The 25,393-nt window shown below is 45.0% G+C and overlaps 3 protein-coding genes across 4 annotated transcripts in view; 1 reads left to right on the top strand and 2 right to left on the bottom strand.

The window, feature by feature from the left end:
* Window positions 1-8,378, bottom strand: part of LOC105275468 (ubiquitin-like protein 3) — a 38,997-nt gene extending 30,619 nt beyond the window's left edge. Inside the window, exon 1 of the mRNA XM_026971811.1 lies at window positions 7,589-8,378. Coding sequence (XP_026827612.1) covers window positions 7,589-7,621 — 33 coding nt within the window. The 5' untranslated portion in view covers window positions 7,622-8,378. The remainder of the gene's footprint in view (window positions 1-7,588) is intronic.
* Window positions 8,379-8,780: 402 nt separating this feature from the next.
* On the top strand, window positions 8,781-24,220 carry LOC105275470 (putative protein FAM10A4). Its single transcript, XM_011332317.3, has 5 exons — window positions 8,781-8,967; window positions 9,223-9,522; window positions 9,606-10,018; window positions 21,811-22,026; window positions 22,272-24,220. The coding sequence occupies exons 2-5, from the start codon at window positions 9,228-9,230 to the stop codon at window positions 22,491-22,493; spliced, it is 1,146 nt and encodes a 381-aa protein (XP_011330619.1). The 5' UTR covers window positions 8,781-8,967; window positions 9,223-9,227; the 3' UTR covers window positions 22,494-24,220.
* LOC105275469 (sarcalumenin) lies at window positions 11,007-21,783 on the bottom strand. Of its 2 annotated transcripts, none has more exons than XM_011332315.3 (11): window positions 19,373-21,783; window positions 15,988-16,077; window positions 15,840-15,922; window positions 15,500-15,728; window positions 14,684-15,412; window positions 14,322-14,576; window positions 14,062-14,178; window positions 13,684-13,916; window positions 13,339-13,530; window positions 13,011-13,274; window positions 11,007-12,791 (listed from the first exon to the last, which is right to left on the bottom strand). In XM_011332315.3, the coding sequence occupies exons 1-11, from the start codon at window positions 19,443-19,445 to the stop codon at window positions 12,408-12,410; spliced, it is 2,649 nt and encodes an 882-aa protein (XP_011330617.1). In that variant the 5' UTR covers window positions 19,446-21,783; the 3' UTR covers window positions 11,007-12,407. The 2 variants fall into 2 exon arrangements, with proteins under 2 accessions (XP_011330617.1, XP_011330618.1); XM_011332316.3 differs by having other exon boundaries at window positions 13,684-13,856; window positions 19,373-21,782.
* Window positions 24,221-25,393: the final 1,173 nt, after the last annotated feature.

The following is a 25,393-nucleotide window of genomic DNA, read 5'->3' as shown; positions in this document are numbered from 1 at the left end:
TCTTATACGATAACGTGTGCACCTTTATCTCCGTCTCGAATTATCTTTAGTTTCGCTATCGCAAATCTCGCTGTCACGAGCATCGACGAGTGACCTCGGATCTTAACGATTACGATAAAAGTGTTATCGTATCGACTGATCGGTATCAACTGTATGATATCGTAATTAATTCGCGCGAGGCTCGATCATGATTTCCGAAATGCAATATCGTGTGCATCGTATATCCGGTTTGGTCATGGTGGAGATTACGTTGCGGCTGTTGCTCGCCGATCGCTCGCTCTCCTCATCTTGCTTCGCAATCGGGAAGCTGGCCGCCTCGCGAAATCCACGGATCCTTGATTCTGGGACGAGGCTGAGTTGCGACGGGGGCGACGGTTGCAACAGTCGTCGCGAATCTCGCCTTTCACGAGTATGCCACGAGTACGTTATTATCGATTTCGATCGGTAGATTTGCGGCGAACAATAAACACGCACTTGCGGACAACCGCAAGTCGTTCGTTCCCGTTGCGTTCTTGTTGCGCAAACCGCGAGATTGGCGTGACGTGTACGTCGATAAATAGTCGCGCGATCAATTAGCAATGCCTCTTTAACATAATTAACGTGACTAAATTTTGTAATTATTATATTGTAACGCGAGTGCTCGGGGAAGCTTGTCAGCTCCGCGTTTTCGCAATATCCCCTCCTCAAGAAAATTAATAATACAGATATTTTGATCCACGAACAGCTGAGACAGCTACCGTTCCAAGATCTCCTTCTATCCCATCACTTTGAGTATCAGAACGAGAAATCGTTAGAACTCTCGAAGAAGAAGAGATTCGAAAATTCGCCAGCAAGACTATATTTGAGAGAAAAATCCTTTGTACGGACTTGCATCGTCACAGAATCGCTCGTCAACAGTAGCGTGCCGGTTACGAGCCACCAGCGTGTCGTGTAACCAATTACACTCATTCTCGCTGACGCGATATCGAAAGTCTTTGTCTGCCCACATCCACCAGTTCCTTTCTCCTTCCACACTCTTTTTCTCACGCGTCGTTAGCGTTACCGTTCTCTGCAAGATCGCCGATAAGATAAGCCGACACCTATTGTCCGATTTTACTCCTGCGCGTTATCGAAATCCGATTTGCAATCGTGTCCTCGCGATAAACGACGTTGTCAACTCGCCACCGATGATGATGATTGACTTCATCGCGATGACGTAGAACTGCACGTTTAGTCATTCAACGAAGACATTAAAGTGTGATCAGCGAGCCGCGATTATGGCCGATGGGAAATGAGATCGAACATTTTCCGAAAATTCAAGACAGCCGAATTCGATCGAGGACCGGCAGGATTTTTTATGGAAAACTCAGGCGGGCCGAAATTCTGTACGAAACTAAGAGAAAATATTCGTGTCTAATGCAGACAAATGAAATACGGATATCGTGTATCGGAGCGAACGGCTCAAAATATTATACAATATATGCAAACCAGATAAAGCTTGTTTCGCACAGGAGAGAGAAATGTCACCATAAATCTCTCACGATAAATCTTGGATCGACAATCGACAAATCATGGATCCCGTTCCACGGTTGGAAGTAACTTAATCAATGCGTATAATAAAATTTAGTGCAAAATTTGCGTTTAATTTTCAGTAAAAGTCATACTCCCATCCTCCTGTTCTCTTGAAGCGTTTATTTGACGGTGCACCCTCGCGGGACATCCTCCATAGGATCTCCGAAACTGAAAGGCCGCAATTACCGCGTCCATACGTCCGAGTGATATCGCGAATTATTTGCGAGCGGGTCCGCACCTGCTGCTCGTCTCGTGTTAAGTAGATCGTTACCGACCAGGCCAGACCGATCGCATACGCGCACATACACGCGTGATTGCGACAGCTGTAGTGATCCCGATCACTACTCGCGTGGATGTTTGTTTAACGCAGTTACCGTGAAATATGGAGGATCTCGTCGGCGTTATCCTTGCGTCCCTCGCCCCCGTCAGCGCGTTTACACAGTGCATTTACGTACCTCGGAACATCTATCGTTCGCCGCACGACGACGAATACGTGCATGCACGTACGACACGAGCGACGCACGCACACTGCCGCGCACAAACGTTTACTCTCGGCTATGTGAAAATAGTTTTTAGTTATTTATCGAGGAACGACGACGCCGGGCGGCATGCTCGCGAGATTTATACGGCCGGACGCGCTGTACCAAGTATCGAAAAACGCGGTCCATTACGATTTCATTCCCATTCATACGTAAGTTGCAGGAATTCTTTTGCATCCCCGAAAACGAACGAGGGTTGGAGAAAGAGAGACAGAAAAAGAGAGCAAAAAGAGAGATAGAAAGGAAGAGAGAGAAGAGAATTGCGGACTATGCGGCCCGCACCTGCGCCTGCATCGAGCGCACGTGCGCGATCGGCAGCAATCTAGAAAATCCGAGCGATACTGCGGAAAACGCTGGTATGCATTTCACGGTGAAACGGGCGTTGTAGAAAAATGCATGGAACGCTGCCGCGCGCGCACCAAATTATTTCGGCTACATTTAATTTAAAAAAAATAAATAAATAAAAAAACATCTCTTCTCTCTTTCTTTCTTTTCCTCTTTTTTCTCCCATTGGATTTCTCGAACGAAACACGCGATTCGATTACGACCGTGATGCGGATAAGTGGAAGCGTCCCACGATTAATCGCGGGCAAATTAGCAATCTATCCTTGATACCGGCGTAACAAGGCGTAATTGCGACTGTGAACAGAGCGGATTGATTGCTCGGTTACACTGAAATCGCTCGATTATTTGGACAGTCGCGTTCGCAATCTTCGAAGAATCTCACGCGAGCAGCGATTCCGCGCGAGCGAAATTTTGTTACGCGCCGGGGGACACGAAACGGCGCGTTTTCTAGTTCTTAGTTGCGCCAGAACGGTATCTAGGATGACCGTGCGAAACAGAGTGTGAATTATAATTACAATTGCGAATTGTCCACGCCGCGCGCGAGTACAGTAACCGCGAAATCATCGCGAACGAGAGTGCAAGCCGAAAGAAATCGGCGCGAGTCGGCGCTCGGAAATGCAGACTCGATTACTGACTGACCGTCTGTTTATCCGTCTCTGTCTCTCTTCCCCTCCGCCCGTACGACATCCAGCCTTGGCCGCGAACAAAAGGCGATACACGTTGTGCACGCGTTCGCCTTGAATAATACAATTCGCGCGAGAAGATATCCCGCGGCCGGACATGACTCATGCACCCGCTCCTTTTTCCCTTCCGGTTTAAAAGGCACCGATGTCGCACGAGTATCGTGTGAATAATCCGCCGCGTTCGGCTATCGGACGCGACATCGTGCGTTTTCAGAAGGAGATCAAATCCCATTCCCATTTTTGAAGCTCTTTGTGACCTGCTTGTAGCATCGTCGTACTGGACTTTTACGAAGCTCATAATCGATCTCTCCCTCTCTCCCTCTCTTTCTCTCTCTCTTGCTTTCCTTCAGCGGAATTTACCGGCGAGACATCATTTGTAATTTACATAGCGATATTTTTTAGGTATCAAGACTTAAATTAAGATTCATTGAAAATGCTTCAGTATGCAAGAAGCATTACTTTTTTCCGTATGCAGCAAATATGCATGTAAGTCTTACGTAGGGCATTTATTTGTAACGAGACGTTGATTGCACATTTAGATTTACAAGAACGTGAGCGCGTTACGCGACGTTATTACAGAATCGCTCCGCAAGTGGACTGTAAAGCCTTTATGAAAGATTCATCTGACACTTTAATTACGTCCACAGATATCTAACGGGAAGATACGTAAAGCCTTTAATTCTTGAATATTACGTTAAGGAGTCGTCGACCGAGTACGCGATGAGAAACGGCGCTGATGCGCTCGCGAGCATTGTTATCCGTCGTGGATCTAGCCCGTAATCAGGAGGCTCTCTGGAAATATTCATTTCTGAAAGTATGATAATAGAGTGAAATCCGGTGGCAGACTTTCCTTTTGATGGCATCGTGTTCCGTCGTAACACTCCGCGGAAAAATCCATGCGAACAGAAACAAGTAAAAGTATAACGGAGCAACCTGCGATCGATCAGGTCGATCAACCTCGATTGCAAGTGTGGTAATATATTAAAAATAGCGTTTGGAAACAGCTGACTTTGTTTGTGCACTTTTTTGGCTCTAGGGAATACTTTGAAACATTCCGGCTTGAGAATATCAATGACATTTCGACGATTTCAAGTTTTGATTATAACAATTTAGTTTTGAGGGTTTTTTTGCTCAAAAACGCATGTATTTAAATATGATAATGAATGAATACCTTAATCCAAATATTTTCCTTCGTTTTCTATAACTGTTTCCCATCTTTCTGGCAAGAGATCGATTCCACCACGATAAAATCACTCTTCTTTTCAGTTGATCCATTCGTCGACGAATTTTCGCACTTCTTCCAAATTATCAAAGTCTGTATCCTCTAAAGCGTGTTGCATCCACCGGAACAAATAATAATCGCATGGAGCAATGTCCGGAGAAGACTTGCCATTCGAGCTCTAATAGTGTTTGTTTCATTGATAACGCAACGTCAGGTCGAGCGTTGTCACGAAGAAGAATCACTTTCCGTCGTTTACTCGCAATTGCTGGTCGTTTTTCGTCCAATGCTTGCTTCAACTTGTACAATTGGTGTCGATAACGATCAGCCGTGACAGTCTCATGCGGATTTAACAGCTCATAGTACACTGTCCCACCAAATACAGAGCATTACTTTTCAACCGTGAATATTGCGTCTCGGAGTGGATGTTGATGGTTCGCCTGGATCCACCCATGATTTTCTGCGTTTCGGATTATCAAAATAGATGCACTTTTCATCGCCAGTAACAATCCGAGACAAAAGACTCTTCTTTTTTTGCCTGGCGATCAACGAAATGGTTCGCAATGGCACTTTCCGATAATTCATGTCGAACCCATTTCCCTTCTTTCTGAATTTTTCCCATTTCATGTAAATGTTTCGTAACTGTTGTACGATCAACGTTTAATGCTCTGGCAAGTTCTGAAGTGGATTCTGTTGGATTTTCGTGCAATAATGCTTGCAAATCTGCATTTTCAAGCTTTCTTGGTTGTCCCGAGCGTTCTTTGTCCTTAATTGATGGGGCAGAATCACCATAAGTTTCCACAAGAATTCTATAACCGTCAGTCGCAGTTTTGTTTTGATTAAAAAACAAAAGCAATGCATGTCGAAAATGCTGTTTCGGAAGTTGCATTTTTACGATGATATAAACACGACTGTTATCGCATCTATTGCTATAATGCTACTAAATGTCATGGATAATGTCAAGACTGTAAGAAACAACAGTTGTCGGAAACAGCTATTGGAACAAACTGACACTACAGCCATCTGTTGCAAAACCCTCAAAACTAAATCACACTCCTAATATATTCAAGTTTATCCGAATTTATTCAATAATATTATTCGCAATCAACCTTTTCCGCGCAAACTAATAACCGTTCGCATCATTCGAAGGTGAGTAAGATTCAAAGATCACGTCTCACGTAAAGTGACGCGTGGTCTTTTTCCTATGCGCTTTTTTTTGATGAAATCGCGAGCACATTTGATATGAAGGCGACCGTTTCCCTTTTTTTTCATTCCTGAACAAGCTTCATTTATATACGCCGACCTGAATTTCCCAGGAATGATTTTCAAGTCGCGAGAATCATTAATGACATGTTAAATCTTTGCACGACAGTAACGTCCAACAAGCGTGTCATTAAGCTCCCGCAAATTGAGATCTATCCGACTGTGCAGCAGCGTTAATTACGTATCCATCCCGGGAAATAACATTCGCGTTTCCCTGGAACTGTGATTTTCCTTTTCGGGTGAACAAATGCGATTTTCAATTAACGACTTTTTATTAACACGACAACGGGCGCGAGTGCCGCGTCGAGGAATCGACATTCGGCATCACGTTTATTATTCCTCCGAGTTTATTCGCGCCAAACGCGAGGGTGTGTGCATGTATGCATCTATGCGTCTATTCGATGTGTCCTCGTTGCGTCGTGTTCAACATTAAACACGGCCGTGCAATCTCTCGCAACAACGACCCAACGACAATAACGACGACGATGACGACGAGGATGAATGCGACCGGCGAAAAAATTCATCGCGCTTAATTTAACGCGTTTAATCAATCGCGCCGAACGTATGAATGGAGAACAGAAGACAACGGTGCGGCAACGTGGAAAAACGATCGCAGCCGGGGATGCGGGGGAGGGAGAGAAAAAGAATCACAGCAGAGATAGAGAGTGAGAGAAAGAGAGGCGAGGGGAAACGTAGTGACAGCCACGGAGCGTAGGACGCGTTTCGTTACGAAAGCAACGGAGGTCCCGGCAATCCGCATTTATTACAGCTGTCGCGTTTAGCGCTAAATGACGCCACTCGATTCAAAGTTTCATCCGTCTAATGGAGATCAATGCCAAACGCCGCGCGAGTGGACGGACGAACGCAACAATGATGACAACGATGATGATGACGACGATGAGAATGATGGCGAGGAAATTAAAAAGAGCTCGATCGCAACGAGGGGGCGGGACGGGGGACGCGAATGCATTCCGCGTACAATTGCGATAACGCCGGCGACGGACTTATCAGCTGTCATAGCGAGTCTACGCGACAACAACGCGATAAACAAACAAGAGGCGCATTCATTCATTCATTTAGCCAGAGCCGGAGCGGACGATGTTTCCCGGCGCGGGCAATTTCGTGCGTTTTTTCGTGCGTTTTTTCGTGCGTTTTTTCGTGCCTCTTATCGCGCTCGCCTTCTTGACGATCTTTCTTTTTGCGTGCTCTTGCGGCGCGTCTCTCGCGCTGGCCGCTGCTGCAAGTGTCAAGGCGACTCCGGGGGAATCTTGATTATTTCGAGCTACAGACACGACGAGACAGCAGCATTCCCTCCCCACCTGCCGTTCGACGACGACGTCCCGATGAATTGATCGACGATCAACGCCGTACGTTTAGAGGTTAAGATGTCTTTTCTCCGCATGCAGCTTTGTCCTCCCCGCTTTTATGGTGTTTGCACATTTTTATCTCGTTCCGTCGGCCTCGAGCTCACTTCCGAAATACCCGAGCGAGATACCGTATCCCGCGAGAAAGACGGGATGTACTCCTCCTCCCCCCCCTTCCCATTCCTCCTCACCGCCCCGCGTAATTCTCGCGGGCTGACGGATCCGTGAAGTGTCACGTTCGACGTATCTCCGAGTTTCCCGACGACGGCGCAAAAGGTTTCGCACGGGGGAGGACGCGTGGGGAGATGGCGGGAGGAGAAGGAGCAGGAAATGCAGAAGTAGGAGGAGGTGGAGGTGGAGGAAGAGGCTGCGGGGGTGGAGGCGGGAAGGAGGCGAGAAAGAAGGTGGATCCTCTCCTCCGTCCGTCCGTCCTCGCAGAGGACGACGTAGGACGACGCGGGAGAGTAAAAGGGGGAGGATGCAGTAGAGGGTGCGGTAGACACGTCAGATAAACCGATGACAAGAGACGCGCAAAGAGAGACGAGGAGAGAAAGGAAGAAAGGGAGAGAGATTGACATGACAGACGCATGTATGCACGACAGAAAGAGAGAGAAGAAGACTCACCTTGTCCGAGGGTATGGTGCGCACCGTAGTCATCGTAACTGAGGGCCAGGTAGCGTCTCGCGAGTAATCCAGGGTAATCGGTGGGGTCCGTGGTCCCGACGACGTCGGGCGCCTCGCGACGTCCACCGACGACGGCGACGGCGATGATGGCGACAGCGATGACACAGTGATCGTCGGCACGATTGTCGAGATTGACTGAACTGAAGTTGCCGATAATCACACACGTGCGATGATCCGCAGGTGCAGCTCCACTCCCGAGGAGGAGGACGATGGCGAAGACGACGACGACGACGACGAAAACACACTCTTTCTCTCACGCTCACGCAGGGGCCCGCCTCGCGCGCGCGCTACACTACACCATTTCGATGGGCCGCGTCGTGTCGTGTGGCCCCGCACTCGCGAACGACACCCCGCTCGGATCGAGCGCTTCGCCGATGGCCGATGGCCGCCGCCGCCGTTACTTGTACGCGTCCGGGCCGGGCTGTCGTTCGGGCAACATGTTGCGACGCGCTCTTACCGCACTCGAGCCAGCACCGAACGAACGTACGTATGTACGTACGAACGGACGAACGGACGAACGAACGAATGAACGGACGGACGCGGACGCGCTCTTAGCCCTGTGTGCCTCGACGCACCGCACCGCACCGCACGACGCACGCACGCACGCACGCACCCGTGTCACCGTCCCGTGACAGTGCCAAACACATAAAATGGCGAATCTCGCGCTGGAGGCCTTCCCAACGAGCGAATCAACGTCGCGGAGACTGCGCCATCGACTAGACGGCGCACTCGACCACCACCGATCACTGCCGCGATCAGAGCGCTGAGCGTAGTGAAGTTGCGCGCGGTTGGGCGTGCGCATGCGCGTGACGCAGCTCCGATCGCGTTACGTGTACGTGGATCTGTCTGCTGTCCTGCGGATTTAAACGACACGTTAATGGCACACGTTGAAGATTATGATCGATTAGTCAAGATTGTATTTAGCTTGTTCTATCGCATTATTCGACGGAAGTTTTGAGTATTCAAATCTGAAATTTAAATCACTCTAAACTCGTATAATTCGTACTTGAAATCTCCGACCAATCGGATCGCGCCGCATGTTCGTGATCTCGCGCGCTATTGGCAGAACAACGCGCCGAACGTAATCGCGCGTCACCGAACGTCCACTCATCAGCCAATCTGTAAATTAGATCAGGCGGCCGACAGAGCGAGTGCGATGTCGCATGATACTGCGGAATCGTAGTGCTTGCGCAATTTGTTGTGCATCGTACAGTAAACTGACCCGGCGTCGAATCGTAAATAGTACAGATACGCGATAATAGTTCTCCGATAATATTGCTCCGCTTGCCACGGAAGATCCCGCTTGTCCCGAATTACCGGTGAGTTCGCCTCATTCACGTCGCAATTCATGATTATCATTTCCGAGAGCTAGAGTCGAAGCATGCACGGTGCGTGTCCTTCAAATCGAATGCGCTTAATGCGTGCCTCCACATACGCAGAGACCTGCACACCTCTGTCACACCTCGACACGTAGATTTTATTGCGCGTATGCGCGCGTTGGGTTGCCCAATTCTCTAAAAAATCTACAAGAAAAATATTTCCTGTGTCATCAATATGAAAATTTGTTTGTGCAGGCAACATGGAGATGCCTGTGTTCCCTGAGACAGTCGCCCAACAGCTAAAACAGTTTGCTCAGCAATGCATGGACGATTCGTCCCTCCTGCACGATCCAAAGCTCTTTTTCATCAAGGAGCTGATAGAGCACTACGGCGGCAAGATACCGGAACCCAAAGCCAATGACTCATCAGCCAAGAGCGAATCTAAAAGTGCATTTGAACCTGAAGCCGAGCCTGAAGTTGAACCTGAATATCAGGCTGAATCTGAATCCGAGGAGGAGGAGAGCGACGTGGAGCTGGATATGACTGGCGTAATTGGTGCGTACCTTTAGCCTTTGCATTGTATTTGTACATCATTTGTATTATCCTGTAAGAATAATTAACGATGCGATGTTTTACAGAACCGGATCAAGATCCTCCTCAGAAAATGGGAAATCTAACCTTGCAACCCACAGAGGAGGAGATCGCCGAGTCGCAGGCAAAACGATCCGAGGCAGTCTCTGCATTCGTCGAGAAAGATTACGAGAAAGCCATACAGTTGTACACGGAAGCCATCGTGTTGAATCCACAGGCAGCTCTATTGTACGCCAAACGCGGTCAGATCTTTCTGCTGTTGAACAAGCCGAACGCCTGCATCCGTGACTGCGACCGCGCTCTAGAATTAAACCCAGACAGCGCGGCGGCTCATAAATTCAGAGGAAGGGCGTGTCACCTGCTGGGAAAGTTTGAAGAAGCGGCGAACGACTTGAGACTGGCCTGTAAGTTCGATTTCGATGAACAAGCGGACGAATGGTTGCGCGAGACTACACCAAACGTGAGTATTTCTTGTTGTCTTGCATGAGAGATGTGACCTGTTTTGCATGAGAATGGATCTCTTGCTTTGCATGTAGTATGCTTTGTACATTGAATCTTGTTGCTGCGTTTTGTCGCGACATACGTTGTCGTAGAAAGTGAAATACTCTGATCTTGAAACATTCTATTCAGGTTGTAATTGTCTGTTGAGAAAACATTTTTAAATATTATTATTTATATGACAGAGAGAAACTCTTAAAAGACTAACAACAAATTATATAATGTACACGAAAAGCTTTTTTAGGAACCAATTTATGCCTTAATTCGTATTTTTTACTCGTGTTTAACATAGATTATCGCTTTGGACGTCGAAAATTTGCATATCGCGTTCATTAAACGGAGGTTAGTGCATACATTTTTTTACGTACAACTTACAAGCGAGTGATGGATTGTGTTTGGATATGAAATGACTTTGCGTGTATACATAAACAGCAACCATAACACACGTTCTTATTTGAGAAACGTACACTTGCCTAAACATATAGTAAATTATAATAAATTTCCTATAATTATTTATATATATATATATATATATATATATATCTACTTAGAGTTTAGGTACATATGTACTGTGTCTCGATATATTAAATCTTACTTTCTAGCTAGAGAAGTATCAGATGCCTCGATTAAATACGTGTTCGTAACGATATTAAATCTGCTCGACGTAATCTTTGTATAATGCAAGGTAACAATGATGAGAGAGATAGTAGCAACAAAACAACAGTGATAACAATAATTATATCAACAACATATACTTAGATGAATTGCGTATTTATATACGATCGTTTAATGATAAAGCTTCGTTGCTCATAAATCAATAGAAACAATCTCAAGATGCTAAAAGCTCCGAGTATAAAGAGTCTGAGAGTCCAAGAAATGATTTGAATGATTTAAAGATAGTTAGGATAGGGATTTAAGGATCGGAGCGTCTGACAAATTCAGGTATCTAAAAATCTAAATATTTATAATCTATAAAGCTAAGAGACGTCGGGTAACTACAGATTTAAATGTCTAATGTAACTATTTTGAGAGGACTCGGTGTCTAAATAAGAAACATACGTTTTGCCCAATGCGAACTGTATTGAAGAAAGTCCGAATCTCAGAAAAGCTCCACGATCTATCTCGCACGTTAAACGAGCAACCCGTGAGAGAGATCGGTATCATCTTTAATTATTTCATTACATTTCAATAAGAACACAATCAGCTTATACAAGGTGTATTCCACAAAAGCCATAAGAAGAGATCACTTTATCTCTTTCGCAATGGAAATATTTCGGTACGATTAGTTTAATGTGTCCCCGATATGAAGAAACTTGACGAACGAAATCGTAGTTGTTCAACGTTATGTCGATTTTGGAGAATCTTCTTTCGAGATAAGCTATCAACAAACCGATTCGTCGTGACACAAACGGACTGGACTCGGCGACAGCAACGGTCTAATCTAATCCATTTCCATTTAAAGAGCTTATTGCAAGAAAATTATTGGAATCAAGTAAAGAAAAATAAATTTCTTCATGGTAATATTCCATGAATAAATTAAACATTTTAGAATTAAAGTTTCTTAAGAAACGAATTAATTCTAAAGAGTCTGAGAAAAAGAAAAATGTTTTAGACAAATTGATTCTAAATTGAAATAAGATTTTGAACATTAAATCTAGTTGAACCGTTTGAAGATGACCCAGAAAAAGGTGAGATTAGACCGCGATGACACCGAGACCTCTAATTTTCGTCGAGAGGAACCGATATCTGAACACATTTGATTCGTAGGGAACTCTCACTGTCCGTTTTTTTTGGATCGGAATGGTAGCACTCGCATTGTTTTACCAGACACAAGGCAACACTCGCATCTTGCTCTGCAACCGAGCTGGCGTAGCTACTGAAAGCCACTCGCGATACTGCATCCCACATCATGTTCCGCCCACTTGCGAGAAACGAGGCTGAACTATCCGGATCCGTGGATGCAGTACTCGGAGTTACGCGCGCTACTCGCAGGTGACGACGCCTCGGCTTTCATGCCTCGAGACTTCCTGCCGTTCCGCTCCCGCGATCGTCAGCTTCCTTCTTTGGCGTATCCGGCCTCTTTCTTGTCGGAGCTATCTCGAATACGACGCAAGGGTAGTACGATGGCTGTACTTTCGGGGGAGGAGAATTTTCGGTGAAGATTCTCGTGTGGAAACGTCGTACCACCTTCCTCAGGCTCGTTTGTCGATCCATCCCCGTAACCTTCGCGCTACCAAGGCTTTCCGGCAAAGTTTTCGGCTGACCGTTCAGCAAAGGCTTAGCGAAGGCTGTCGCCAGTGTCTATACCCCACGTGGTATCAAGAGCTCCGTTCCGGAACGCAAACTCGCACTCAACTCGGCGGGCTGTTGCCCTCACTCTCGTGCAATACCGCTTCTACCGACTTCTTGTACTTGCCCACTAGCTCAGGTAGATCATAGGCAATCGCTACGTCGAGCCTGTTGATTGGGCAGCCGCGGAAGTATGTACACGTGGAGCTGAGCAGCGGGAAATCGTAAAGCGGATTCAGCCGGAAGAAATCGCGATAGACGTCCGGGTCGGGCAGATCGTAGCGCGATATGTTGGTGAGAGTGCTCAGGCCCTCGTATATGTGGTAGTCCTGCGGGTTCTCGATGATCTTGTCGCTAATCTCCCGTTTATTGCCGAAGAATGTCTTGTGATTGTAGTACGTCGTCAAGTAGCAGTCCACCATCTTCGCGTGGTTGCGCACTCGTACCTAGAAATCCAGAATTAGAATCAATTACATAAAATTCTAAAAATGATTTTCTCTTATTAGAAATAATCTAAGCATTTCTACAGCATTTTATATTTTATATATTTTTTGTCAAATAATTAATGCTAACACTAAGTGATTTTTTGTATCATCCATAAATTATTTGCTCAAGATCATTGAGCGAGGATCGATCGCTGATACAAGGAATCGGAATGAACTTACGGCGAATCTTCTGGCGCTCGCTATCTTGTGTTCAACCCTCTTGTTTATCGCGGAACGTAGATCGCGAAGGAATGCGCGTTCCTGAGCGTACAGCAATCTTATGGGTGCACCGGCCTCGTAGGGTAACGACCATAACGACGTGGAGTACATTATCGGCGGCTCCGCGCTCGACATCAACGGCGATATGTTCCAGATTAGAGCACCTTGCACCCTCATGAGTTCCTCTGGCTTCACCTGATCGGCTTTGTTGAGGATGATGCGAGTCTGTTTGGAAAGTTACCGTTACACTTAACACTCATATACTTTTACTTTTCTCGCGATTCGTTACCTGATACTCTCTTCCCTTCAATTGATCGAGAATCGCCTCGGTCTCCGGTCCGACGTCTAGTTTCGCGGGATCGTAGACCAAAAATATTATGTCAGCGCGATCGATGAACCATTGGCATGCATCGTTGAACGGGAACAAGCGTTGAACCTGTTTGCGAATCTCTAAGATGCCCGGTATCTCAACGATGTTCACCTGATCACGTCATCAGACGATTAGTAGGCAGGAATTTATCGTAATGTGTATTTATTGCTTTAACTAAATTATTTTTTAAGTGAAAATCTATCTAGAGTTGATTTAATTGTTACAATCCAAATATGATTTGTAATTATACATCGGCTCGCTTACCTTCTCCAGCAATTTGTTGTTAAGTCGTAAACCTTTGAGGCGATCCAGCAAACCCTGGCCAAACTTTTGTAATCCTGAGAAGGTCCAATCAGCAGCTAGCTGGGTGCCATCCAGGACCTCCTCCTCCTCGCCATGCATTATTATGTTGAAGTATGCTGGTGACGGCTCGGCTCCTGTGTCAGTTTTTCCATTTGGCGATTTGCAATGCTCTTCTAAGCACTCTCTCAAACGACCTAAACACTATCTATATATTCATGCTCCTAGCATTCTTACAGCTAGGTCCTACATAACTAGCTACTGCATAAGTATAAAGCTCATAAAGAAGCTAAATAAAATTATAAAAAAAGGTCGTCGTGCTTTATTCTGGTAATCACGTACCTGTTCTCAATGACATTGGCTTGTATTCCATATCGAGCAGGTAATTGATGATGGACGACTTGCCGCCGCTCCACGGACCCATAAAGAGTACTAGCGGCTTAGAAAATATCTCAGGATCTAATGGAGTAAAAATTAAATAAGCAATTATCGAGCTGTCTTTAATTTCTGTTAGTTATTCCTTAAATTCTCTATACGTTTGATAGCAGTCTTAGAATTACCAATCAGTTTTTAAAATCATGCGACACTTATAAGCCACTCACCTCCGAAGTGTCTGTTACTCAAGTCTCTGTACTTGTACATAGTCTCTAACGGCTTAATAGCGTTATCGTAGAGCCTCTTCAGATCCCTGAGGATGATATCGGCTTCTCTCTGTATAGCCCGCTCTTTCTCCTCGTTCTCCTCGTCCAATTTCAGCAGTTGATTAATGTGATCCCTGGGTCGAAGATTCTCCGGTATCTCGATTTCTTGAATCAGATCTTCTTCTGGAGTAAGTTCCTCCTCTTCCTCGCTAGCAGCTAATAATATATCATGAAAATAATGATATTTTATGTTATGACGCTTATTTTAAATATATTGTAATCATTTTCTTGAAACTTTTAAACTGTTGTAAAATCTTTTTTACCTTCTTCCGCAGATTCGTCGGTTCCTTCACCTTCTTCACCGATTTCTCGCTTGCCTCGTGATTTTACTTGATCTTCTCCCTCGGATTTCGCATCATCTTCCTCCGATTTTCCTTCCTTCTCTTCTTCTGCGGACTTTGCTTCTTTACATTCTGTATCATCTTTCTCACACTTTGCTTCATCGGATTTCGCTTCTTCCTCAGATTTTGCTCCTTTTTCTTCTTCCGATTTTGTTCCCTCCTCACCTTCAGAACCTGCCGCATCTTCTGCGCTCTCCTTTTCTTTGTCTTCGCCTTCAGTCTCAGCGCTTTCGTCCTGAGCTTCCTCTTCAGTACCGCTCTTTTCGTCTTCGGCGCTTACCGCCTGATCTTCAGTCGACTCGGTTCCCTCTTCGACTTTACTGTCATCTTCCTCCGCTTCAGTCCCTTCTTCAACACTAGTTTCCGCCTCTTCTTTGGATTCGACTTCGTCAGTGGTTTCCTTAGATTCTCCTTGCTCCTCGTCTTTCTTCGATTCTTCGGATTTTGTTTCATCATCTACTTTTCCCTCCTCGGATTCGCCTTCTACCTTCGTTTCTTCATCGGATTTCTCTTCGTTGGGCTTTTCGTCCTCTTCCTGCTCGGCTTTCGTTTGATCGGAGCCCTCTTCGCTTTCGATAATTTTCTCGGAGGAATCGGTCTGTTTCTCTTCAGTTACTTCGGCGGATGCGCCTTCCGCTTCTTCCGTTTCTCCTATAATGATTTTAAACGATATATTCTTTAAATACTTAGACAAATTTATGAATATTCATCATTAATTACAGTCGAGATTAATTTTACCTTCTTGTGTAATGTCAACTTCGGCGCTCTCAGCAGTCGTGACTTCCTCGCTTTGCTCACTCTCCTCTTTTCCGGATTCATCTGCTGCTCCTTCTTCGCTGGCTCCGGTTTCTTCTTCGGTCGCCTCCTTGCTGTCGTCAGTAGCCGCTTCAGCGCCTTCCTCTACCGATCCTTCCTCGTCTTTGGCCTCACCCTCTTCTTTCGAAACATCGTCCGTCGCCTCGGCAGCCTGCGAGATCAAATCTTTGATATGAATTTTCATGTGTGATAAGCTAGGTCTGCTGAGCTTGATCGATTAGACTTTAAACGAGGGAAGCCATAAATATCCAGTAAACCTTACTTCCTCGCTTGCAGGTGACGCTTCCTCATGGCTTTCTTGGTCGACCTCGGTTCCGACCTCTGCACTGGTCTGCTCCAAAGATCCTTCAAACGAAATATTCTAGAAATCGCTGTGTCCCAGCCGAATATTCACCGTTATCTAATATTACCTGTGCCGAGGTCCTTGAGCGCCTTCTCGATGTACGGTCGACATAGGTCCTCGGATGGTATCTGGTCTAGCTCGTCCTCGCTTTGCACTCCTGCAACGTCATTTCCACCCTTGACATCTCTCTCAAATTGTACTTCTTAGCTTAAATATAAATCGTTTTCTCCAGATTCAAGATAGCTTATCAAACCCATCGATCCGCGATACATCGACGATATCGGATTCTCGTCTCGCGTACGTTCGCCGGGACACTTGCATTGTTTGCGTTTCGCCCGTGCGTGCCGGGCTGCCAGAAATTTTCGGCTGGCAGAATTCTCGTTTCTCGTTAAACGCGGACGTGCCAAGAGGACCGCGCGCGCGCGCGCGCGCGCGCGTGCACTTTATTAGATAATCCGTTGCGCGTTGGTTGGAGCTACGCGGTGAGTTTAACGCCACGCGACCACTAACCCGAAATATCTGACCCAGGTGACGCAAGGACCTGTCAAAGTCATTACGCACTCGGGCCGCTTCGCGTGCCCGTGCGCGGTGACAGGTGTGCAGGAACACCTAGCTTGACTTGTCATCCAACGTGTCATCCGATGAAAATCCGTAACGTCGCATCGAGAGCGCTCTTCGCGAGCAGACATCGCGATTTTCAATCAACTCGTATCAGCTTGCTGTTGAATAATTCTGCTGGACTTTTAATACCGGAACAACTGAGGAGGAGAGATTGAAACCGTAAAGAAACGTTCTCATGGTGGAGGGAATACTAATAAAAAGTTTGTACAAACGTTGTAGAGGATTCCAGGATCTTAAAGATCATTATTTTTCTTTACATCTTGACTTCTCGTTTACGTCGTTAGGATGAAACGTTCTCCAACCAGACAGCTCGCGAAACATTCAAAAAGGGTTTGAAATGGTCATTTTGCAAGTATTCTTCATGCATTCCCATTTCTCAGCAATTAATAGATCGAAGACGGCAATGTGTAACGCGACATCAAACAGTTGGATTGTACCGAAGATTCCAATTTGGATTTGTTTGCGAGGGATTACAGCGAATATAGGGAATACAGCGCATTTGGATGCGCACGTTCATGCGATGATCGGCAGCAATTTGTCTTGCGACAAAACCTAATTTAATGGGCGCATGAAAGTGCCCTGAAGACACAATCGCAGCATGCCGAGAACGACGGAATTCCCACCGAGAGAAATGTCGATATCATCTTTCTAGAGACGGTAGCTGGGACATGGCCGGCTTCTAAGTTTAGCGGCGGGTAGGCGGCTTTGAGCCGAGCAACACTCAGAAATATTTATATATTAAGCGAGCAAATCGTATTTTTATCATCTCTACCTACGAGGAGAAGCCACGAGTTGACTGGACCGCCGATTTCTACCTATCAGTGCAACGAAATCTCTTAATTTATAGCATGATAATATAGTGATGCTGGTTTTTTTTTAATGTGTAAAAGATGATGATCTTACTTGATGGGGCAGTTTGAGTTGAGGAAGAGAAATGATGAGACTGATATCGATATCGATATCGGCATGTAATCGAAGAAGGCTCGCGATCTTGCCAGTTTAGTTTGACACTTGTTCTAGCTTGGACGCGCCACGGGTGATTACCTAAACGTCAAATACAGAGAAATCATGGAAGTTTACGAACTCACGTGAACGCGCGCATAAACATGAGAAGTTCCGTTCTTGCGGGATGCCCGTTATATCTCGTTGTTATATCACATACGGCAATTTTTGGCACGAGCCTTAGTTCCGCCGTTCTCGTGAAGCTCGTCGCGAAAAACGAAGCTGTTCCAACGGTGAAACTGATTGGAAAAACTGGAAGTTCCGCGCAAAGTAGCAAGTCTCGTCTCGTCATCGTCGAACGTAAAAAAATTTAACTTCGCCCGAAATTAATTAATAAATTAAGGTCGGACGCACGAGAACGGAGTGCAGTTCGGTCCTCTCGCGTGTTCGTTCGCAAAATTTGCGTCCCTTGCGTCGGTCTCCAAAGTAATGCGATAATATGAGCGAATTTTGAGTTACGAGTGATAGGAGACGCACGCGAGCAGCTGTCGTTTGGCAAGCGCAGCTGCGCCGGATAAAGATAGAATCCGGAGTCTTGTTCCGTAGTCTACGATATGTATAGCTTTTTGCCGCGCTTAGTCGTTAGGAATTTTTGCGATTCCCGTCGTCGTAAAATTCGAAAGACAAACTGCATTTTTAAGATAAAATGATCGCATCCCTAATAATAATAATAATGTGATGTACATCGATGTTCCCAGAACTCGTCGTTTTGTTACTTCTCGTGTCAATTAATGTTTAATAATGCGACGCTGTTCGACGATCGGGCGTTTGCTATGAATATTGGAAACTGCGATATTAATTCAATTCACTTGCATAACTCGCATTCCCTATTTTTGATATAATATTATAATTAAAGAGTGGAATTTCTGAGTTTAGTCGTAATTAGAACAATTCGTTTTCTCGGAGCTTCGGACGGGGCTGGCACGGATTTATGCGTGTTTCTTATGTAATTATCGCGCGGGTTTGATGACAGCCAACTCCCATCGATTCCCAAAATAACAAATCCTTGAATGAAGATTCGAGACTTTTATTTAAGCTCCGGGATGCCGCCTTAGGCGTATTCGGTCATCATCGACATAAATCCTTTGATTATTGCAACGAGCGCATTTATTTTCAAAAAGTCTCATAAATTACTTTATTTGATAAAAGTGAAAGAGAACATTTCTGTAAGTTGCATTAAAATGCATAAAACGCAAGAAATAATATATATAAATGTAATTTCTCTTTTTATAAAAATGGAGCATTATTGAATGTGAAGAGCATTGAGAGATCGATGATATTCCTGGTGGATTCTTCACAGGATGTATCGGATGATGACCGAATCATCGGAACGTATAGAGATGAGAGAACTATAGGGGGCGATGACGCGTACCGGCAATTTTACGTAACATTGACCTTCGTCAGTCAATCGTCACAACTCCGTCAACGTTTCAGCCTCATTGTCGACGACGATCAGCATTAATTGTACTCCCCGAAGGTACTACTCTCCTCCTCCTTGTTACGACAATCCTACCTCATTCATCTTCGATTAGCTCTTCGTATCGATCTACCATCCAAGATCTGCCTCTGACATTGCAACGATCTATCATAGTAATCGGAGTAAATTGATTTCGCATCGACGATAGTACTAAAACATTCTTTTACTGCAACAAAATTTTCAGATAAATCTCCGGATATGGCAGCCAGTGACGAACGAGTTAAAAGTCTCGGATTTCCTAGCCGGTCGATCAGATTGACGTCATGATCGATCGCGTTCGCTGAACGTATTTCACGTCCGGTGCTCGAGCCGTGGTCGACATCCGGTCCATGGTCCGGTGATTTTTACTGACCTTGTAAGGCGACGGCTAGAAGGCCCAGGAGGAGGCCCATGACGAGCGCGGGTCTCATCCGCGCACCCGTCATCTCGTCACACTGGACACTACACGATCAGCCGGGGCCAGGGCTGTGTGGCGCACAGCTCGTCCTCTCTCACTTCTCGATTCCGTCGTCGCCCTCGACTCCAACTAGCCCGCGAGGCACTGGCATTGTCACTACCGCCAAACTCCGAGAACGCCCCTCTCCTCCTCTACCGTCTTCTTCTTCCTCTTCTTCTTCTTCTTATCCCGTGGATAGGAACAGCGGCTGCGACAACCGCGGCGGTCGTCGGCTTTTTTCTTCGTTCAGCTTTCCACAGACCCAACCCAACGGTTGGTCTCGTGGTCATCGGCCACAGAGACGACGTGGAGGAACTTCTGGCGGAAGTGCTCGCTCCACCGTACTCACACGCACCGCCGTGTCGAGTGCGTCGTTCAAATGCCGCGGCCAGCAGCGGCCGCGATTAGCGATTGCGAGAGCTGTCTGTTGTCGAGTGCGCCCGCCTCGACGTTACTTGGATGCGCTTCGTGGCGGTGCAGCGATTCTGTGACCCGAAACCCCCGCTGACGAGGTATCGCGTCCCGATGAAGGCCCGTTTCCCGATCGCGGCTCGGTTGTGACGTACGAAGGTAGAGATTGGGGTCACGGGGATGTGAGGAGGGGTTTCTCTTACGACAACGAGCGACGAGCGGTTCTTATTTTTACGATGATTACGGAGGCGCGACGTAGATCAAGGTCGTCCGTTTGACGCGGCTGCACGAGGTCCGCGAGGATCGAAATAGTGCCAATGTAACATTTGGACCGCGAGCTCGCCATTTCACTCGCTATTAGGATTCTAAAGCGTTAATCGATGATTTCACCTTTGCCATTAATAGCCGATCAGTCAATATTATCTTCCTCTTTTCAGAAAGAAAGCTTTCTTTTAACTGATCGTAGATGAAAGTTTAAATTGTAAACTTATTTGTTATTTTATCAAATAACTGTACGACGTTGCATAAAAAGTTTTCCAATTTTTAAGAGACAGTCGTACCCGTGTAAATATCGATGAAAGCTACACACCGAATTAACACGTGCGATCCCGCATGCTTCTTGTTGGAGACAGAAGTAGAACACGAACGGTGTAACCAACACGGTTAATAATTTGGTTTCCGACGCAAATATTTGTATTGGTTCAATTACATGGAGCATGGGGAGAATTCCGCTTCGTTGGTAAAGACATCTAACCGAGGTGTAGCGCACGGCGAAGAGATGAGATTTGCACAGACGCAGAGGAGCGTCAGAACCGCGGGCGCCTTTATATTTAGAAGCCCGGGTCGCGCCCGTATAAGGTGGCCCGCCGTGCAAAAGTCCTCTCCTTCTCTCTCCACGTCTTTCTCCTTTTTTGCTGGAACTCCCAGAAAGACGTATTTAATTAATAGGCTTTTCAAAGAAATCGGACCATTACCTTCCTAAGTACCTGCTTCTTTCAGTAAGGGATGTTTGTGGCATCCCGCGCAGTCATTTATCGTCTTATTGTTTACCTGGGGAAGCGAATTGACTTTTTTATGCATGAAATGTTTCTCTCTCTGTCAAGAGAGTTTTAATCTTCATTTGTAAATATTATGAAGATTTAAGTAAATCTGTCTTACACTTCAAGAAATATTATTAAGACAAATTTCGACCTATTTGCGAAATCTTTCTCATCACGTATTTATAAAGCTAATTTAATGTTCTTATGTGCAATTTTATTCCGCACGCTCATTTAATTCTCGATGATTTAGCAATTACGCCTTTATGCAATGAGCTTTAATGACTTTTGAAATTGAATTTGCATCCGTCGCAGCTTGACGCGTGTGAAATTGGCTCGTACGATACTCCACGACGTTTTTCCTAGATAACGGGATTACGTGCGACAAGTATTGGCGTCTAAATGGGCGGCTTCGCCGTTCTATAATAAGCTCGTTAATTGTGTGCGTTCACAATATGTATACCTCGACCAGGCATGTTCCACGTCATTATAATTTAAGATTTGGACGCATTCCTAAAAGACGCACGATGGGTCACTCTTTCTCGTGGCGATCGCGAGAGAGGATGCCCTATTTACTTATACCTATGTTTAGATCAAATCTTGCGTGCTTTATCACATCAAGTTCAGATTTTGCATCCCACCTCCCATGCTTAACTTGCAGCCGCTGGTTTTGGAGCATGCTATCTCTTTTACGCGTAACTTTTCTATGTCAATGTTGCATCTCTCCGACATGTATTGGACTGTCCTTAGATGCCTGCGTGTGTAAATGTGCAAATAAAATCTTTTTAATTTGTGATGTATGTGTGTGTTGTGCTATTCTAATTGTAAAGATCTTATAATTGGATTCTAATTGTAAATATAATCTTGGAAAGAGAATGAAATAATTGTTGGACCATTGATAACTAGGCGCGAAAACTAGAGGAGCATAAGAGAAAGATGGAACGAAAGAGGCAGGAGAAAGTGGAACGCGAGAGGCAGGAAAGATTACGAAAAGCGCGTGAAGCCGCCAAAGCTCGCGAGGAGAACACGCGAACTTCTCAGACGGACGCGGATAACGCGTCTCCCGGCACGGGAGATTTCTACCAATTCCTCAAAGATCCCGACGTTCTTCAAGCTTTCCAGGTAAGTGGACGAGAAAATCGTAGTGCCCAGTAAGTTAAGAGTACTTAATTCTCGTTCGCATTTCTATTTGAATAAATACGTCATGGATAAAAATATAGAATATGTTGATGATCATGCATTAATAAATTTGTCCTTACGAAATAAATTTATAAGAATTTATTATTGAAAATTATTATTGATTATATTATAATATTTGTAAGTCTTTCGCGACACGACACGATCACTCTGTCTTTCTGAATTTGCAGGATGCGGAAGTTGCCGAGGCATTCAAGGATATCTCCGCGAACCCAATGAACGTTCTCAAATATCAGAATAATCCCAAAATAATGGCTCTCATCAACAAAATGGCCTCGAAATTCGGCGGTGCTGCTGGCATGCCGGGCGGCATGCCTGGTTTCCCTGGCGCCGGGATGGGACATCCCAATCCTCCGAAACCGACTCCTAAGGACGACGTTGGTCTTGACTAATTGCGAACACGCCACGGCGATTCGTGTGATTTCGCAGAACAACTCTCCGTGTCTTGATTAATTGACTTATTAAGTGTTAATTCGCTTTTTTTTCTACATTGCAATGGGTTGCGCTAAAAAGAATAACGCGTTCTTTCCAAAAGAACTAATAAGGTAAAAAAGCGATGATACGGAGTGTTGATTCTAAAGTGTGTCCACAGACTCTTAAAATTCCTGTTGATTCTTGCTAATACTTTGTCTTCGCTCTATATTATTTGTCTGCAAAAGTTCGACTTAAACATTTTTAAGTTAGAAACTGGCGCATTTTAGAATCAACAAAGAATTTGCGTTAAGTTTCTCACGTCAAGTCTTGGTTCCAGACGAGCGCCTTTAATGAATTAAAGGAAAGTCATTGTTTATATCTCTTGCTATATACATTGAGGAGTATGTATGTAAAACCAGATATATATACGTGGCATGCATCAGTGATATGTCTGTATCTTCAGAAGAACTTTTATTGTGGATCAATATAGTTTGTTAATACATTACAGAACTTTTTGTTTTCTAAGAAGACGAATTTCGTTGTGCATGTGCGTTACGTTTCATTACCTAATGCCCCCATTGATCGTACTCTGTTTATATTCAATAGATCCTTGAACAGATGTGTTTCTAAAGTAACGTTACATGCAATTAAACGTGTTTGACTTGCAAGATCGACACGACAGTAAGTATCTCTAACTTCTCGACATTTAAAATTTCTCAATTAGCTTCAAGTTGATCATCGATATTTTATTTTTGCTCAGTTTGCTTATCGTTCACGTATCAGTGCCATAATTAAGATCGCAGCCGTTAATTACGCGACACGAGTAAGCAATTTCTTATATAAATAATTTGGGAAATAAAAAATTTATCAAATGAGAGGAAATTTACGATTATTATTAGACGATTAACATCTCCGCGCATTGTTAATGAGAGAGAACGAAATCGGCACTGCCTTGCTACCTTTCATTGAGCGGTTTGTTCAAGAGGTGCAATGCAATCATACGTTGGTAAAATCAAACAATACACCGGACATGAAGCAACGGTGCCTCGTATGCAAAACAGGTATAAACTGCCACGTTGAGTACTTCTAAGGTATCCAAATAATGCGATCTAATGTTCTAAAAGAAATCTCAGTAGCAGAATTCCATTTATCAGAATCATTCTTCAAGCTCCATAAATAATTTTTACGGCGGAAATCTTGTATTACATACGATGATTATTAAGTATGTAACTCTTTATTTTACATTAATAAGCAAAACGCGAAGATAGTCGTCGATTTACAAGTAACATTAGGAATTTATAATTTTAAGACTCTGGTGTTAAACCAAAAAACACTAAACCAAAATTAAGCGATTAACGATTAATGAACACCGATCGTGTGTCTACTAATAACAATAAAATTTCGCAAGCCGTTAATAGTGAATCGAATAGATGTTAATTCTCTTCGGAAATGATTAGAGCTGTATATTCGAGATCGATAGATTGATGTAGGTAAGACTACTACATATACTTATGTAACTCTGATTATATACATGTTATTCGCAGTAACATGTAAAGGTGATAAGGACTTTATCTTTTAGAATACATACGATAAGTAGAGAGTTCTGATTATTCCAATAAACGGAGTTCCACCGAGAGGATTCTTGTTGCGTGTGTGATCCTGTTAGATCCGTATATAAAATGTTTGCAATAAATATATACAAAAATATACGTCCGCGAGTTACAATAATTACAGCTTTCTCTCTTTCTCTTTGCTTCGTTAATTATTAAGAATACAGAGCATTGCATTGCCTATCATTCTCACGAACGCGATGCAATCCCGATGGCTCTCACGACAGACACGACAGAATCTATCATCGTTGTCGTTATTGTCGTCGTCGTCGTCGTCGTCGTCGTCGTCGTCGTCGTCGTCTGGTTTACAATCATTTTTGTACACTATAACGACAGTTTTGGACACTTAGAACTAGAAATATTGCACGTGAAACCGAATAAACGGTACGGTATATCGCACTCGGAGACAGTCAGTCGTGGAAGAGCGTTTCGCTTCAGACACGAAAAGAGTCGTGTGCGATCGCCTCGTCGACGTCAAAGTACGAGTCACTCATAAGCGTGAGTCCAGATCGTGTGGAGTCTTCTGCGGTTTTCCATCAAAGTTATTGCAGAGGCAAACGAACGACGCAGGATGTCATGTTTGTACGATGTTTGTACGATGTTTGTACGATAGTGAGGACCTTGATTAAATTGTAATTTCTTATTCAGGGAAAATGTTTTACTAGATGACACTCGCATCGAATCGATACTCGTCCATTTGCCCCTCCAATCCACGACAATTCAATCCCGAATAACGCAAGAAATGCCTGGAAGCGCAAAAACCTTCTTCAAATCCGTTCAGGACTTCCTTCAAGCTCTCGTATACTTCGAGGCACTCGCTTTCCTCACTCTTCTTTGCGACATCGCAGCGTAGCGTTCACGTTCTCCTGATCTTGAGCATGTGCAAATTAGGGTGCCATGGCACTTTCCTGAAGGTCGACGCTCTTGTCTCCTCCTCCTCGGGCGACGGGTCTTCTTCATTGGCTTCGTCTATTGATGCTCGCATCAGGTCGGCGCTGCTGAATACTCTTCGGTGTCGCGTCGCGCCCGTCCGAGTGATGGCATTCCATCCTCCAGGGTCGCTGAGCACCCGACGGTGTCTTCCCTGATGATTGCGCTGACGGTGATGGTGATGATGGCGATGGCGATGATGATGGTGATGGTGCTCGCACGGCGCATCGCACTCCACAGCACTCGGCAGGCATATAGGAAACACAGGATTCGGGTCTAGATACAGCCAGCTCGCGCTGTCCACGTAGGGCAGAAGGTGCACCGCGTCCAGCGACAAC

The sequence above is a fragment of the Ooceraea biroi genome, chromosome 8, assembly GCF_003672135.1.
Source record: "Ooceraea biroi isolate clonal line C1 chromosome 8, Obir_v5.4, whole genome shotgun sequence".
Classification (NCBI taxonomy): Eukaryota; Metazoa; Arthropoda; class Insecta; order Hymenoptera; family Formicidae; genus Ooceraea; species Ooceraea biroi.
Note: the sequence above shows the minus strand (reverse complement) of the source record. Positions and strands in the feature narration are given on the sequence as shown.